Source organism: Oryctolagus cuniculus, chromosome 12, assembly GCF_051225735.1.
Source record: "Oryctolagus cuniculus isolate XC-2025 breed Fujian yellow rabbit chromosome 12, ASM5122573v1, whole genome shotgun sequence".
NCBI classification, from domain to species: Eukaryota; Metazoa; Chordata; class Mammalia; order Lagomorpha; family Leporidae; genus Oryctolagus; species Oryctolagus cuniculus.
In genome coordinates, this window is record NC_142878.1 from 56,568,012 (window position 1) to 56,583,223 (window position 15,212).

A 15,212-nucleotide genomic window follows, 5' to 3' on the forward strand; every position below is an offset into this window, starting at 1 on the left:
ATAACGGTCTTCCATCCACTAGCTCACACCCCAAATGCCACAATGGCAGGAGCTGAGCTGATCCGAAGCCAGGAGCCTTGAGATTCTTCTAGGTCTCTCACAGGGGTGCAGGGGCCCAAATACTTGGGCCATCCTCCACTGCTTTCCCAGGTGCACTAGCAGGGAGCTGAATTGGAAGTGGAGCAGCCAGGACTTGAACCAGCGCCCATATGGGATGCAGGCACTGTAGGCCTGGGCTTTAACCCGCTTCATCACAGCACTGGCCCCTAGCATGTTCTCCATTTCCTAGTCCCACATGCTCCCCCAGATTCTGTGTTATTTGATCATCCTGACCAATTCTCAGGATTTACCTGACAATAGAATACAATGATGAGGTTTGCCTCTCACCTCACCTAGACCTCAAATCACAACAGGGCACCCTGCTTTGATTGACAGACCAGTTGATTTAAAAATTCATGTCCGGATACACTGATGTACTGAATAGCTACTTATTTCCTTCACTCTCAAGCCCTCCAAACTTCCTCATGAAGCAAAAGTATAAAAGCCTTCTTACACTTATTGGTAAGTTTCACTTTTTCCAGAACAAAAATTTGAGACTACAACATCCCCAGGCAAGGGAAGGCTGCCTCCGTTGGATTCAGTGATGCTCGCATGTGTCCTCACCTTGGCATGGGAACTCCTCTCCATCTACTCCCTTCACTCCACTACCTCATTTCTTGTGGAATCACTTGACGAGAATATCCAGCAATGGTAAGCCTCTCAAAGTAGTACTGTTTCTTTTTGGACAGGCTGCTTCTGATTTGGCTCATTTTAACATGTCAGAGAACTCACTTTTTCTAAATTCCTATTCTTCAGAGTATAAGGAATTTAAAGATGTTTAGTTTTGTTACAAAAAAATTTGAAACTTTTTCCACAAACTTTTCTTGAAGACTCTTGGTAAGCATGGGTTTTGACTTTTTGCACCTAAACAAAGTTATAGTTAATTCTGTGTTCTATGAAATTCCTGAGGTGCCCTTGTAGAACATGAAGCTTCAGATTTTCATTCACCTGCAAACCTTTCATTTGATGCAGTGAAAAAAGATAGTAAAGATATAGTACATGGCCTGTTGCACAATTTCATCTTAAAAAAAAAAAAAAGGAAAAGAAACTGCAACTGAATAAGAGCACATGGCATCACATGCCATCAGGCAGGGAATCCTTAATCCAAGCAAACCCGGTCAGTCTAACATCTCTATTCAGAGGTAACTGTCAACCACTGGACAAGTGCCAGGAGGCAATGAGTGAATCTGTCACAGCACCTCACACAGGTTCATGCTTTATGTGTCCTGGGCAGGATTCTGGGTCACATAGGGTTCCCACAAAAGGATATTTGGAGGACATAGCAACTAGGAAGAAACTCAGATCTGTAAGGTGTCAGTATTGTAAGATGGACCATAATACACTCAGGCACACTGCTTCCTGAATCCTTCAGTACAGGACCCAGTAGTGAGCACTGATAGAGAATCAGCAGCTCTGAGTCCCAGGCTCCCGTCTGAAATCAGGCAGACTTTGGCCTCTGGCAGGGACCTGACCTAGATGATCTCCAAGTCAGCTGTGTTTTCTATGTAAAAGAAATGTAGTTAACAAGATTCCTGTAGGAACTACACACACACACACACACACACACACATTATTACCACAGCAAATTCACTATTGTCTCAAATTCAACCGAATTTGAACCTAAGGTTAGATTTTTTAAAAATATCATATTTTTATAGTTCTAGGTCCAAGATTCTTATGAACTGTTCCTTTGGTGATAAACAGAACACCAAAGGGACTCTTTAGTATGAATTTAAGATCTATATTAGATCTATATTAATACCTTCCATTTCATAGTTTTGAACAGTTGACAAACATCTGTTGAGAGTTCAACTTCAAGACCAAATAAAAATCACCCTCAGCAGTACCCCTGCTAAACCCGGTTGCTGATGGATGCTAATGCATTCTTTCTCCAGTGTTATTTGCTAGTAAGCGGACAACACATCAATAAACCCCACTTTAATTATTGAGCACATGAAATGAGAATGGAGATGCTCTCTGCCTTTGAAAAACCTAGTGAATAATGTCTGTCAGTGTGCAGATTCACCAAAGTCTGAACCGATTAGCCCGATTTCCATCTCTAAAATGAATGCTTCAGTCTACAATTAGTGCTACTAGCAACTCCTTTGGTTTAGGAACAGCCAAAGAAAACAAAGGAATTGGGAAATATTGTAGATATGCTTGTCTAAAAGAAAGACATGTGCATAGCTCTACTTGTGGGCAAACCAGAACCCAAGCTGAAAGAAGGCTGGCAATCGACTGACAGTACAGAATACATCTGTGGCCAAACACAAAGGTAAACTTTTGAGTGCAACTCAACTGGGAGACAACTAGGATGACGCTACTGGCTTACCTGTGCTGGGAATCATTCTGGTCTGTTGATGGTATTGTCAGACACTCATCATGGCCATGGAAAAGACGTACCACGTGCCCACCAAGTAGGTATCCTATAAAAGAATTATATTCTGGCATAAACTATGGGAATTTTAGTAAGGAGAACACCATGTTTTAAAAGGATAAATTCATATAAATATGAGACAGTCATGGAAAATACCAAGCGAGATGCACTTGGGACATTACAGATTCCATGAATTCAAGCCTTAGGCAGAGAAGACCAGAAAGCCAAAACAGTTCTAGCACTGAAAGTTAAACAGGATTTCAGATATGAGTAAATCTACTGTCAAAAGGCAAGATGAAAATAGTGTTGACTGGTATCACTATAAGTCAAAAGGAAAGTTAAGTCTCTATTGTTAGGGAGATAAGGATTTTCTAATTGTTTACGATGTAAATATATCTAACACCAAATTCCTCAGTAAGTTCCTGCAATCTTGCTATGTATATTCCGCAGCAAAATCCAAATCCAATCATAGTCATGGGAAAGAATGAAGATGCTGGCAAGTGAGATAGCAAACTTGTTCTTCAGAGCTGTCTTAGGTGAAGCTAGCTTTCAATAGCTTTATCACGCACATAGATAAAACCAGGGTGCTACCCCTGTAGCCCAAAGGGGAAAGCAGAATTACTCTCCATCTACCCTGAGTGGACAAGTGTAGGTGCTACTGTCAATGATCATTTAGCTTTCAGAACAAGGACAAGAATCTCAATAGTAGTGGAGTTCAAAGGTGGGAAGGAAACATTGAACTTCAAAGACATGATGACCTTCAAATAAAATCTGAGCCTTCATTCAAAGAACCTAGTAGCAGGACAGAGACCTCTGATGAGCTTGCTTTATATGAAGAGGTGGGATTTTTCTTTCCTCTGAATTAAAAAACACTCCAGGTGATTCTGTTCTTGGGAGACATATGGATTTAACAGTATGCTCAGTGTCTGCATCAGGATTTAAATGCAAACTGGTTAAGCCACTATGGAAGTCAGTCTGGAGATTCCTCAGAAACCTGAATATAATCCTACCAGCCATACCACTCCTTGGAATTTACCCAAAGGAAATTAAATTGGCAAACAAAAAAGCTGTCTGCACCTTAATGTTTATTGCAGCCCAATTCACAATAGCTAAGACCTGGAACCAACCTAAATGGCCATCAACAGTAGACTGGATAAAGAAATTATGGGATATGTACTCTATAGAATACTATACAGCAGTTAAAAAAAAAACCAATGAAATCCAGTCATTTGCAACAAAATGGAGGAATCTGGAAAACATTATGCTGAGTGAAATAAGCCAGTCCCAAAGGGACAAATATCTTATGTTCTCCCTGATCGGTGACAACTATCTGAGCACCAAAAAGGAAACCTGTTAAAGTGAAATGGACACTACGAGAAATGGTGACTTGATCAGCCCTTGCCCTGACTGTTGATGAACAACTTAATACGTTATCCCTCTTAGTATTTTTTTGTCTGTTCTACTTAATACTATTGGTTTAATTCTGTAATTAATACACAGTTATTCTTAAGTGTTGAAACTTAACTGAAAAGTGATCCCTGTCAAATATAAGAGTGGGAATAAGAGAGGGAAGAGATGTACAATTTGGGACATGCTCAAGCTGACTTGTCCCAAATGATAGAGTTAGAAACATACCAGGGGATCCCAATTCAATCCCATCAAGGTGGCATGTACCAATGCCATCTCACTAGTCCAAGTGATCAATTTCTGTTCACAACTGATCATAATGATAGGACTAAGAATCAAAGAGATCACATAAACAAGACTAGTTTCTGAAAATACTAACCGACAGAACAAAAAAGGGAGAGAATGATCCAACATGGGAAGCGAGATACACAGCAGACTCATAGAATGGCAGATGTCCTAAACAGCACTCTGGCCTCAGAATCAGCCCTTAAGGCATTCGGATATGGCTGAAAAGCCCATGAGAGTATTTCAGGCATGGAAAGCCAAGACATTCTGTTTAAAAAAAAAAAAAAAACCACCTAAATGAAAGATCTCCACGAGTGAGATCCCAGTGGAAAGAACAGGTCATCAAAGAAGGAGGTACCTTTCTCTGAAGGGAGGAAAGAACTTCCACTTTGACTACGACCTTGTCTAAATATGATCAGAGTCGGTGAACTGAAAAGGCTTCCATAGCTATGGCAACTCATGATAAGAGCCTAGGGTGATTACTGATGCCATAAACAAGAGTGAAGAGTGTCAATTTGTTAAGTCAACAACAGGAGTCACTGTGCACTTACTCCTCATGTAGGATCTCTGTCCTTAGTGTGCTGTACATTGTGATTTAATGCTATAACTAGTACTCAAACAGTATTTTTCACTTTGTGTTGCTATGTGGGTGCAAACTGTTGAAATCTTTACTTAATATATGCTAAACTGATCTATATATAAAGAGAATTGAAAATGAAAAAAAATACACACATAATTAGATCACTTGAGGTAGTGTCTTAAACTATTTTGAATGCCTGTTTTAAAGAATACAAGTAAATAGTCATGCCAGCATGCGTTAGTGGATCTTGAATACTGACAGTCCAATAGTCTAGCTCATTTGTTTTCTTTCTAGCCAAGGACAGCTTTTCTGAAAGTTTTCTCAAATATTCAGAGAAATTTTAATGGTTTCCCTCTATGTTATTATACTGTAATTTCTAGTCATGTCTCTCTCTCTCTCTCTCTCTCTCTTTTTTTTTTGTATTAAAAACAACTTGTGAGGCCGGCACTGTGGCTCAATAGGCTAATCCTCCGCCTGTGGCGCTGGCACACTGGGTTCTAGTCCTGATCAGGGTGCCAGATTCTGTCCCGGTTGCCCCTCTTCCATGCCAGCTCTCTGCTATGGCCCAGGAGTGCAGTGGAGGATGGCCCAAGTGCTTGGGCCCTGCACCCACATGGGAATCCAGGAGAAGCACCTGGCTCCTGGCTTCGGATCAGCGTGGTGCGCCGGCCGCAGCAGCCATTGGAGGGTGAACCCATGACAAAAAAGGAAGACCTTTCTCTCTGTCTCTCTCACTGTCCACTCTGCCTGTCAAAAAAAAAAAAAATACCAACTTGTGAGAGGCAAGCACTTGGCATAGTAGGTACGATGCCACTAGGAACACCTGCATCCCTTATAAGAATGACTGAATTTGAGCTCTGGCTCCATTTTTGACTCCAGCTTCCTACTTATACACATGCTGGGAGGTAGCTGGTGAAGGCCCAAGTGCCTGGGTCCCTGCTGCCCATGTAGGAGACCCAGATGAAGTTCCAGGCTGCTGACTTCAGCCTGGGAAACCCTGGCTGTTGCAGGCATTTGAGGAACCAACCAGCAGTTTGGAGATGTCAGTTTTGGTCTCTCTCTGCATTTCTAAAAAACTAATAAACATTATTTAAAAATATTTTAAAAATCATGACATACTGCCGGGAAATTCTTAACAGCCAATTTATTTAGATAATTAAAAGCCTCAGTGATCATGCTCTTGATTAAATTCTTCATTTCTTGATGGTATGGCCACGTCCCATTTGCAGTTCATCATTTACGGCTCTTGGGCTCCTTTGATCAATATTCTACTCACACAGAGGAAAATGCCAAGTGCTGGTGCCTCACAACTTTTCTTCATGGAAATATATTGGGGCCATCCTCAGGAAAGGGTGAGGATCCCTTACACTCTCCAAGGCTGAAGTGGGTGCTGAAAGGGCATCTTCTACAGAGCCAGATGACTCTAGTGATGAGCCAACCAGGCTTTCTCAGAACAAGGGCACTCAACAGCTCCACAAGAACCTTTCTGACATGATTTGCAAACACTCCTCAATTAATCTCCACAAGCCCTCTGTTGACACTTGAGAAATAATTCTATTCCTAGGGTGAAAATAAAAAACTTGGAGATTGAATCAAAGCTTTTCAGGGAGATTTAAACCCATAGCTTCCTAAATCCGACAGCAAAGAAGAATGGCAACAGACTTAGGGTCTTGGGTCACTTTCGGCATCAAGGGCAAAGGCCAAACAAATTCTGCCTTTTAAAAAGCTTTCCAGAGGTTTCCCAAAGAGTTAAGGATCTGTCATTTCCCGAACACTCGGTGTAGCTAGGATGCCTTCTGACGGTAGGGTATCACCTTGACAGCTCTTATTTTCCCTTCTAGTTTCAAGCATCATAGCACAGAAGGGCATTCCTAGTGTGAAACTGCTAGACACAGGATGAAAAATAGGGCTAACGGCTGATATAGGATTATTTTTAAAAAATTCTCATTTTGCTACAAGGTGCTAGAATGTAATGCAATAACCTATAGGTCACTGACATTCGACTATCCTGCCAGCTGTGGCATTACCTATGTGTTTGCTAAGGCCAGGGTTCTTTATTATGTAATTTGCAAGGTATATAGAGTTTGCCAGCCTCCAAGAAACAGGATGTGGAGACAAAGTTTAATGATCTTATTTCAAAGGAAAAAAATATAATACTGTGAAAATTCTTCCTTACTATGGTCTTCTCTAAATAGAAATGAAAACAAATGACCAAATATACTTTTATTATAAAGGAAGTCCTTCCCCCATAAAGAGATGCTTAGGGAGAAATATAAACAGTGTCACCTTCTTGGCAAATAATTTCTTCTAAGATACCATCACTGAGGTTTGTACATTTGCAACCACTAGCTATAAAGGGAAATGAAAACTCTGAGGGAGAGAAGGTATAATAACTGAGTCCTGGTTGCACACAATGTTAAAATACTAGTGGGCTCCAAAGGAGGAAAAAATGTTAGAATTGTTCATGTAACTGGAAGTCAGGACAGGAAATAATCTATTCTGATATCAGAGAGAAAAAAAAAAAACACATCAGTTGAACTAAAATCCTGCTACCTGTGTAGACATGCGGGTGGGAGCTGGAAAGTAACAGAAAATGTCAGTATATACATCTATAGAGAGTGGCAAGCCCAGGGCTGAATGACTATAATAAAGCACACCTTCTTCGATGCTACTTCCTGAGCAGGTAGGATGTACATTCCAGAGTGTTTGCATAAAGGAGGCATCCACTTGTATGTTGCCATTCGATATCGAGAGATGCTGTAGCAGAAACAGAAATGGGACAGTCTTTCAATTGCTGGTTCAATCTTTACAAAAGCAGCTCACCTAGAATTTCAAAGATCAAATTAAACAGCCTTACTGTCCTCTTGCTCTTTCTACATAGCCTGTGGGAGATTTCTTTAACCAGTCTAGAAGCAGCTTCAAATCGGGCCACTTCATTCTGGGAGGAGAGCTACAGCTGCAGAGGTGGCAGGCAAGCGTTGACTTCATGTCCTCAGCTGAATCCCTGACTCAGTGCGGACTCATAAAATGTCTATGCTTTGTAGGATAAAGAAATTCAGATGGGAAGAGTTACTCCAGCATTTGGACAAGGCAGAGTTAAACCTGCTGACAGGGCTGGCTCCAAGGAAACTGTTGAGAAGCTTATAGGCTAATCTTTGACATTGCTCTAATCTTCAGGCAGCCCCACCAGCAGCCAACGACTTGATGCCCCTCCCCAGCTTCAAAATCTCACCTGCCACGTCCAACCTCTGCAAAGCCCCACAATGAAACATCTCAAACTCTCTTAAGCTGATTTCCCTTTATTCCATTTTTTTTTCTGTCTTGCTCTTTACAGAACAACAGCTAAGCAGTATGATAAAAGCACAGAAATCATAGCTAATGTGTCAATAGTGCCTGGGGCAATTTCACAAAGTTTGCTGGACACAGCACCTTAATCCAAAAGGATAACTTACAGCTAAACTCCAGGCATCATGATTACCGGATGGGGGCAGAATTTAATCACCTCTCAACTATATCCAGCTAAAGACATCTTATCCTACCCAACTTGCTGTGTCTCAGCTCTCCTTGGCCACCTTTTGCTAAAGGGAAAAACTGTGAAAATGAAAGACACCTGTGGCTGGCGCCACGTCTCAATAGGCTAATCCTCCGCCTGCGGGTTATAGTCCCGGTTGCCCCTCTTCCAGTCCAGCTCTCTGCTATGGCCCAGGAGTGCAGTGGAGGATGGCCCAAGTGCTTGGGCCCTGCACCTGCATGGGAGACCAGGAGAAGCACCTGGCTCCTGGCTTCGGATCAGTGTGGTGCGCAGGCTGCAGTGGCCATTGGAGAGTGAACCCACAGCAAAAAAGGAAGACCTTTCTCTCTGTCTCTCTCTCTCACTGTCCACTCTGCCTGTCAAAAAAATAAATAAAATTAAGTTAAAAAAAAGGAAGACGCTTGTGTTAGGTGGTACTTACAAGGTATCTTTCAGAGGACACACTGACGAGGATGAGGTCATCACCAATTCGAACTTTCTCTCCCTCAGATCTCTGTTTAGAAGCAGGATGTATGGTCCACCAACAGGCTTCTCCTACATAAAGGCTCCTTGAGTTAGTCATTGTTTCATATGAAGCCAATGTATCCAATTCTGCCCCTGTTCTCCTTCCCCCTGATAACAACCTTACACACACACACATACACACACACACACAATCTCCAGACTTCAAGTTCTATTTACCTATAACCTTCTCCCAGTCATCCTCCGATCTCTCTTAACCATCTCTACCATTTTCATTTTCCCCAGAGAAATACAGGGAAACAGTATCCTATGTCATAATGTATACAAACCTTTGAGCATTTTTAATTCATATCAAAAATGCTTTCTTCATTCAAATCTTTTTTTAAGCACTGACCTCACTGTTGTGCTGAACACATAAATACGTTTAACTTTGCTCCACACCACCCATGAAATTCTACTAAAACATCAGTAAAGGGATTTTTATAAAGGCCTAAACTTGTAAGGATGCAAACAGGTCAGAAATTCATAGCAAGGAAGAGAAACTGACATTTTAGCAAAGGAAAGCAGATGGATGCTTTTAGCCAGGAGAAAGTTAAAACCCAAGTCTTCTACTAAGAAAATGGAAGAGAAGAAGCTACCAATAAAAACACCCATTTCTGCCAAAGACTCCCTAGACAAGTCCCCGGCATTGGAGTCTGAGATAGGAGCCAGATTGAAAACAGCATGGGCTGAAGGCCTGAAAGAAAATCTAATCCCTAGATCCCTTTTCCTGCCCAGCACAACCAGATGACTTTTTCTCCCACATCACACTGTATGGAAAGTTGAAGCCACGACATGGCAAGCCGCTAATGGCCTGGTCTTGGAAATACCAGGTACTGTGAAGTAAAATTCTCAATGAAAAGAGAATCATTAGTAAAACCCCAGCTCCAACCCTCTGCTTCTGCCTCTCAGCTTTCAGTCTGCCAGTTATGAAGCAGGATCAACCCTGGCTCCCTGAATTCGAGGATTATTTTTTAGGGAAACCGAAGTACCCAAATAAAAGATACTTCAGTGGGGGAGGTGGGGAGGTTTCCAGTGAAATGCCCTGGTCTCTACCAGATCACCCAATGTGAGGCTTAACAGAGGACAAACCAGAGTCAGTTTCCAGTCTTCTTGACAGCCTTGACCTCAACAAGAGTAAGGATGGAGTTTCCCCTGAAATCTGAGAAAACTCTCCAACATGAACAACAGGGGCAAGACAAAAAACAGGGAAAGGGACTTGAAGAAAGCAACGATTATGGAGAACAAAAGAACACCTTAAAATCATATTAGTAATTTCAGAGAATTAATGCAAAGTTACATGCTGAAACAGCTGTAGGAATACAAGAAGTAATCCCTTCAGAAAAGAAAGGAAAACCTGGAAAAAAATGAAGAAACAAAGCTGTTGTAGGATAGACAAAATTGAAAAATTCTCCTAGAAATAAGAATGAAAAAAAAAAAACATGTCAGAAGAATAAAAAGAGATGGTTTAAAAACCATCTAGGAGATTTCTACTGCTATGATCTGAACATGATTTGGCTGCTGAATTCACTCAGATATTTAAATCTAAAAGATATAAGTTGATGGTACTAAGAGGGTGGGAACTTTTTTTTTTTTTTTTTTTTTTTTGACAGGCAGAGTGGACAGTGAGAGAAAGAGACAGAGAGAAAGGTCTTCCTTTGCTGTTGGTTCACTCTCCAATGACCGGCGTGGCCGGTGCACTGCGGCCTGCGCACCGTGCTGATCCGATGGCAGGAGCCAGGTGCTTCTCCTGGTCTCCCATGGGGTGCAGGGCCCAAGGACTTGGGTCATCCTCCACTGCACTCCCTGGCCACAGCAGAGAGCTGGCCTGGAAGAGGGGCAACCGGGACAGAATCCAGCGCCCCGACCGGGACTAGAACCCGGTGTGCCGGCGCCGCAAGGCGGAGGATTAGCCTAGTGAGCCGCGGCGCCGGCCGAGGGTGGGAACTTAATCATATGTTTGTGTTTACGAGGCAGGCCCTGAGTGAGGTCTTTAGATTGAGTATGTTCTTGTGAGAGGGTTGGTTACACTACCCTGAGGCCGGCCCAACCACTCTGCTTCCTGGTTAACCAGATGGTCCTTCCTCGGTCTGTGTTCCATGGCCACCACTGCTGCCCTCACCAAATTCCTAATGCATGGGGCTACCTGCTCTTCGACTGTGGGTCTCCAGAACATGGACCCAAATAAATCACTTTCCTTCCTAAATAGCCTCTATTTCATTGTAGTCATTAAAATCTGACTAATATATCCAGAAAGCAAGAATGGAGAAAACAAATTAACAAAGAATGAATACAATTAAAACAGATCTAAAAGCTTTCAGAGTCCCTGGCACACGGAAGAACACAGACTCACACCAAAATCCATTCCTGTGAGATGACAGGACAGAAAGGATCCACACCAACACATAGAACCGTAGAATTTCCAACACCAGGACAGAAGAGATAATCTTAGTAGCTTTCAAAAAAGAAAAACAGGTCATACACAAAGGATCACGAATCTGAACATAGACTTCTCAACAGCTAGACTATAAACTAGGAGACAGGCTTCAGAAAGCTAAGACAAAAATATATATTCAGTGCAGAATTAAACTAAACTATGAATTACTCATGAAGCTGGAATTAAGCAACTTTTAGATAGTTTACTTCCCTTTTTTAATGTAAAAGCTTCTGGATGATGTGCTCCACCAAAAGGAAGTGGTAAAACCAGGATGGAAAAAAATATAAGATTCAGGGAGCTTGGATTCCAGGAGAGAGACAAGGATAATTTCCTGGATTATGGTAGTTGTTTCTAAAAAAGAAGAAACTGATAGAAAAGGTAAATAGACTGAACCTAATCAGGGGAGATTTTCAGTTCTACAGGAAACATTGGAAATGACTGAATGATTGGACTAAAGGAAATTAAAACCACAAGACAATTATTAACTACTGAAAAACCAAAAAGTAATAAAGTAAAACTGATCATAGTAGATTATGTTGCTCATTTGGAAATGATTAGAAGTTATACCAACATAAATTGTTAATACTGATTTTGGAATTACATAAAAATAGATGTATACACACTGGGAATATGGGAAGAGAAGACAGAAAAGAGTGGCATATAAGAGCTGCATTTTAATCAAAATGTCAATAGATGATACCTAAAATGGAAAAAATTAAAAAAAAAAAACAGTATCAGCATAGTGTTCTTAAACAAGTGGGTCACAACACCAGGAGGGCTGAAAGTAGATGCCCCAAAGGAGGAATCCAGAGTAGGGAATTGTAGGGCAGGATACCACTATTTTAGGAGCACAATTTTATCTACTTAAACTATGTGTGGGTATTAGTTTGATTACATTTAAAACTATATGAGTAAAGAGCTGACTTTTGCATTTGAAGGACAATGCAATGTTTTAGCTTTTGTGTATTGTGTGTTGTCTGGGATGAACACAGCCCTGAAGAGGTACAATGGGAAGATTATGTTGGTTTCCTGCCACTGTCTGGGCTCTGTAGTCCAGGGATTGAACAGTTCCCCTGAGTGAAAAGGATGCCATGACACCGCAGCTCAATAGGCTAATCCTCTGCCTGCGGTGCTGGCACACTGGGTTCTAGTCCCGGTTGGGATGCCAGATTCTGTTCCAGCTGCCCCTCTTCCAGGCCAGCCCTCTGCTGTGGCCAGGGAGTGCAGTGGAGGACGGCCCAAGTCTTTGGGCCCTGCACCCGCATTTAAGATCAGGAGAAGCACCTGGCTCCTGCTTTCGGATCAGCGCGGTGCGCCGGCCACAGCGCACCAGCTGCAGCGGCCATTGAAGGGTGAACCAACGATAAAGGAAGACCTTTCTCTCTGTCTCTCTCTCTCACCGTCCACTCTGCCTGTCAAACAAACAAACAAACAAAAAAAAAAAAAGAAGAAGAAAGAAAAGGATGCCATGATACATAGTAGTGCTTTTAGTGAATGTGTGTGATTCTTAAAAATATTCTTCCTGAATTCTAAAGGCCTACTCTAAATCTTAAAGATAATAAAATAAGCTTTAAGAAGAAGGACTGAAAGAAGTTTACCAGAACCAACTGCAAGGAGACTATCAGATAAGTCTAGTAATTTACGATCCCATGTGCAGGGAGAACAGTTCCGACTTGCTCAAGAAACTCCCCCCAAACTTTCTCCTTTCACATTCTCCTGGAGATTCAACTCAACTGCTGAACTGTTTTCTTGTTCACTACTCTTAAGTGGCCTCTAAACCAAAAGCACATTCATGGAATTATCCAGATTGGAAACAGGATACTGTTCCGTTTCTGTGTGAATCTTTTCCAGTTCCGAGGAAGAGTAAAAAAAGTTATTTTAGGCTCTAGATTTTCATGAAGACCCAGCCAATCCTTTTGGCAACTGCCTCCTTCCACAGTTGGTTTCTGAGAAGCCAACCTGAACTTGGGCCAGTCCATGAGCTTGCCTGGTTTGTCAGCAGAATTCACATCAAGTTTGATTTTCAGAATTTCGAACAAAGTGCTCAAGAGAGAGTAAAGTTGGTTTCAATTTTTCCTTGATTTTTGGAGGCTCTATTAATTAAGCAAAATTGATTCCTTGAATATCTAACAAGAAAGTTGTATTTCTCAATTTCTTCCCAACTCTCAAAACACACAATCATTAGCCTAGCATAAGCAGAATGGTCATACAGGATTTTCTATGTTCCAAGACTGGTGATGGGTTTTACACAGAGGCCAATTTATATTCAGAGAGAGGGGCACTTGACTCATTTTGTAATTTTCAGCAAAGTTTGACAACACCTTAGGGGAAACTATATTTTTAGAAAAACATTAACTAAAAACAAAGAAGTCTCAAATCAAATTCAAACACAATCTTATTTGGGTAGAGGCAGGTCCCCTCTCCCATGCTGACAAAAATGAAGAGATAAGAGAGTTCTCTTTGGCACTGTTAGGACACCACTGTGCAACACAGAGAAATAGCAGGTGCATGTGCACGAATTCCAGATTCTTTTCTAGATCATCTGTAAAATCAAATGATGTGGAACCTTCCTTTATGAACTGACCAGTCTTACATAGACTTCCATTTGTTGTCTACTCAACGTGAGAACCCACTTCCTGTTTATTGAAAAAAATGCCATGATATTAAAACCTGAATTCATAATAAATTCTTCCTGAAATGTGATCTCTTATCTCTCCACTGGTTTCTCTTTCACTGGCCTGACCAATTTCCATGTCTGGGGCTATAGTATCAGTGCGGGTTCTACCCAGTATCTTTCCAATAAATTTTTATTCTCCTTTTAACTAAAATCAGTTTCTGTCATTTGCAACCAAGATTGGTCCATAGCTCAAGCTTTAAATGGAGCAGAAATTTCATAGGCAATGCAATGCCCTTGACAAGTGGTCAGGTTGTCCATGAATATTTCCAGTCATATGAAACCCTGATATCCTAAGGCCAGCTGCTCCTCTGCTACCTCAATGCAGATGTTACAACATGATTCCTTCTGTTGGGGTGAAATATACCTACTTTAAACATCTGCCCATTGCTCTGTCAGTCTTTGGGATAATCCACAGGAAGTCTGTACCACCTTTGATATTGCAACTTTTTGAGTAATTATAGGTTGTTATCCCGGTCCTCTGTTTTTCATTTCTGGTTCCCATGAGAACCAGAATCACCCTCATCACCTCCTTCCTTAGGACCCTGTTGCAGTTGATTTCTCAACAACATTGCAGTGGATTTGTTTCTGAGAGGAGGAGCGTGGTGGGGACAAGAGGTGAGGAGTCACCACACAGACCCCGGGAGTCGGGTGAAAGTGGGCTTGAGGCAAGCAGTCCACAGACTCGTTTATTTCAGTTAGTACAACAGCTTATATACCCAAGACCAGCCAATTGGTCAAGGGGCGGTCTATGCCCCTACCAATCACAGCCTGTTGCCAGGCAGTTTCGAAAGCCATCTAATCACAGCCTGTTGCCGGGCAGGCTCCATTTGTCATGTGGGTTTCAAAGCCATCCAATCACAGCCTGTTGCCAGGCAGGCTCCGTTGCCAGGTGGGTTTCAAAGCCATTCCTGAGTAACTGATGCTCGCTTGCCAGCAGCCACCTTGGCATGGCCTTCTCTTTCCACCACAGGACCCATCTTTGACTATCAGTACTTTTTACTACACACACACACACAGAAAAGCAGCAGCAGTAGCCAGTGGTTCCCCGAATATACAACATAAACCCTTGGTGGTAGAATAAACAAGTATTTTATTTTTACTACTCTTTCAAGCCTTCTGATTCCATTGCAGAAAATTTTAATTTTTGAACTAGTGTATCACTATCACTTTTCTAATGTTTGCCATTATCTCCTTAATTACCTAATAATGCATTTTTCTTTTCATTGTATTTATATTTTTATGGCAAACATGTCTCCTTCACTTATGGTAAGGACACAGTTCTTTTTCTATAAAATTTTAAGAACAAAATAAGAAAAT

General features: G+C 41.6%; 1 protein-coding gene across 10 annotated transcripts in view; it reads right to left on the reverse strand.

Moving 5' to 3' along the window:
• Positions 1-15,212, reverse strand: part of RYR3 (ryanodine receptor 3) — a 582,715-nt gene that overhangs the window by 320,201 nt on the left and 247,302 nt on the right. For all 10 annotated transcript variants that reach the window (XR_016217200.1, XM_089309149.1, XM_070053265.2 and 7 more), the window contains 3 exon segments: positions 8,702-8,814; positions 7,406-7,505; positions 2,432-2,525 (listed from right to left, as the gene is read on the reverse strand). Coding sequence is in view for 9 of the 10 variants with exons in the window: in XM_089309149.1 (XP_089165275.1) it covers positions 2,432-2,525; positions 7,406-7,505; positions 8,702-8,814 (307 nt within the window). In the remaining variant the exon portion in view is untranslated.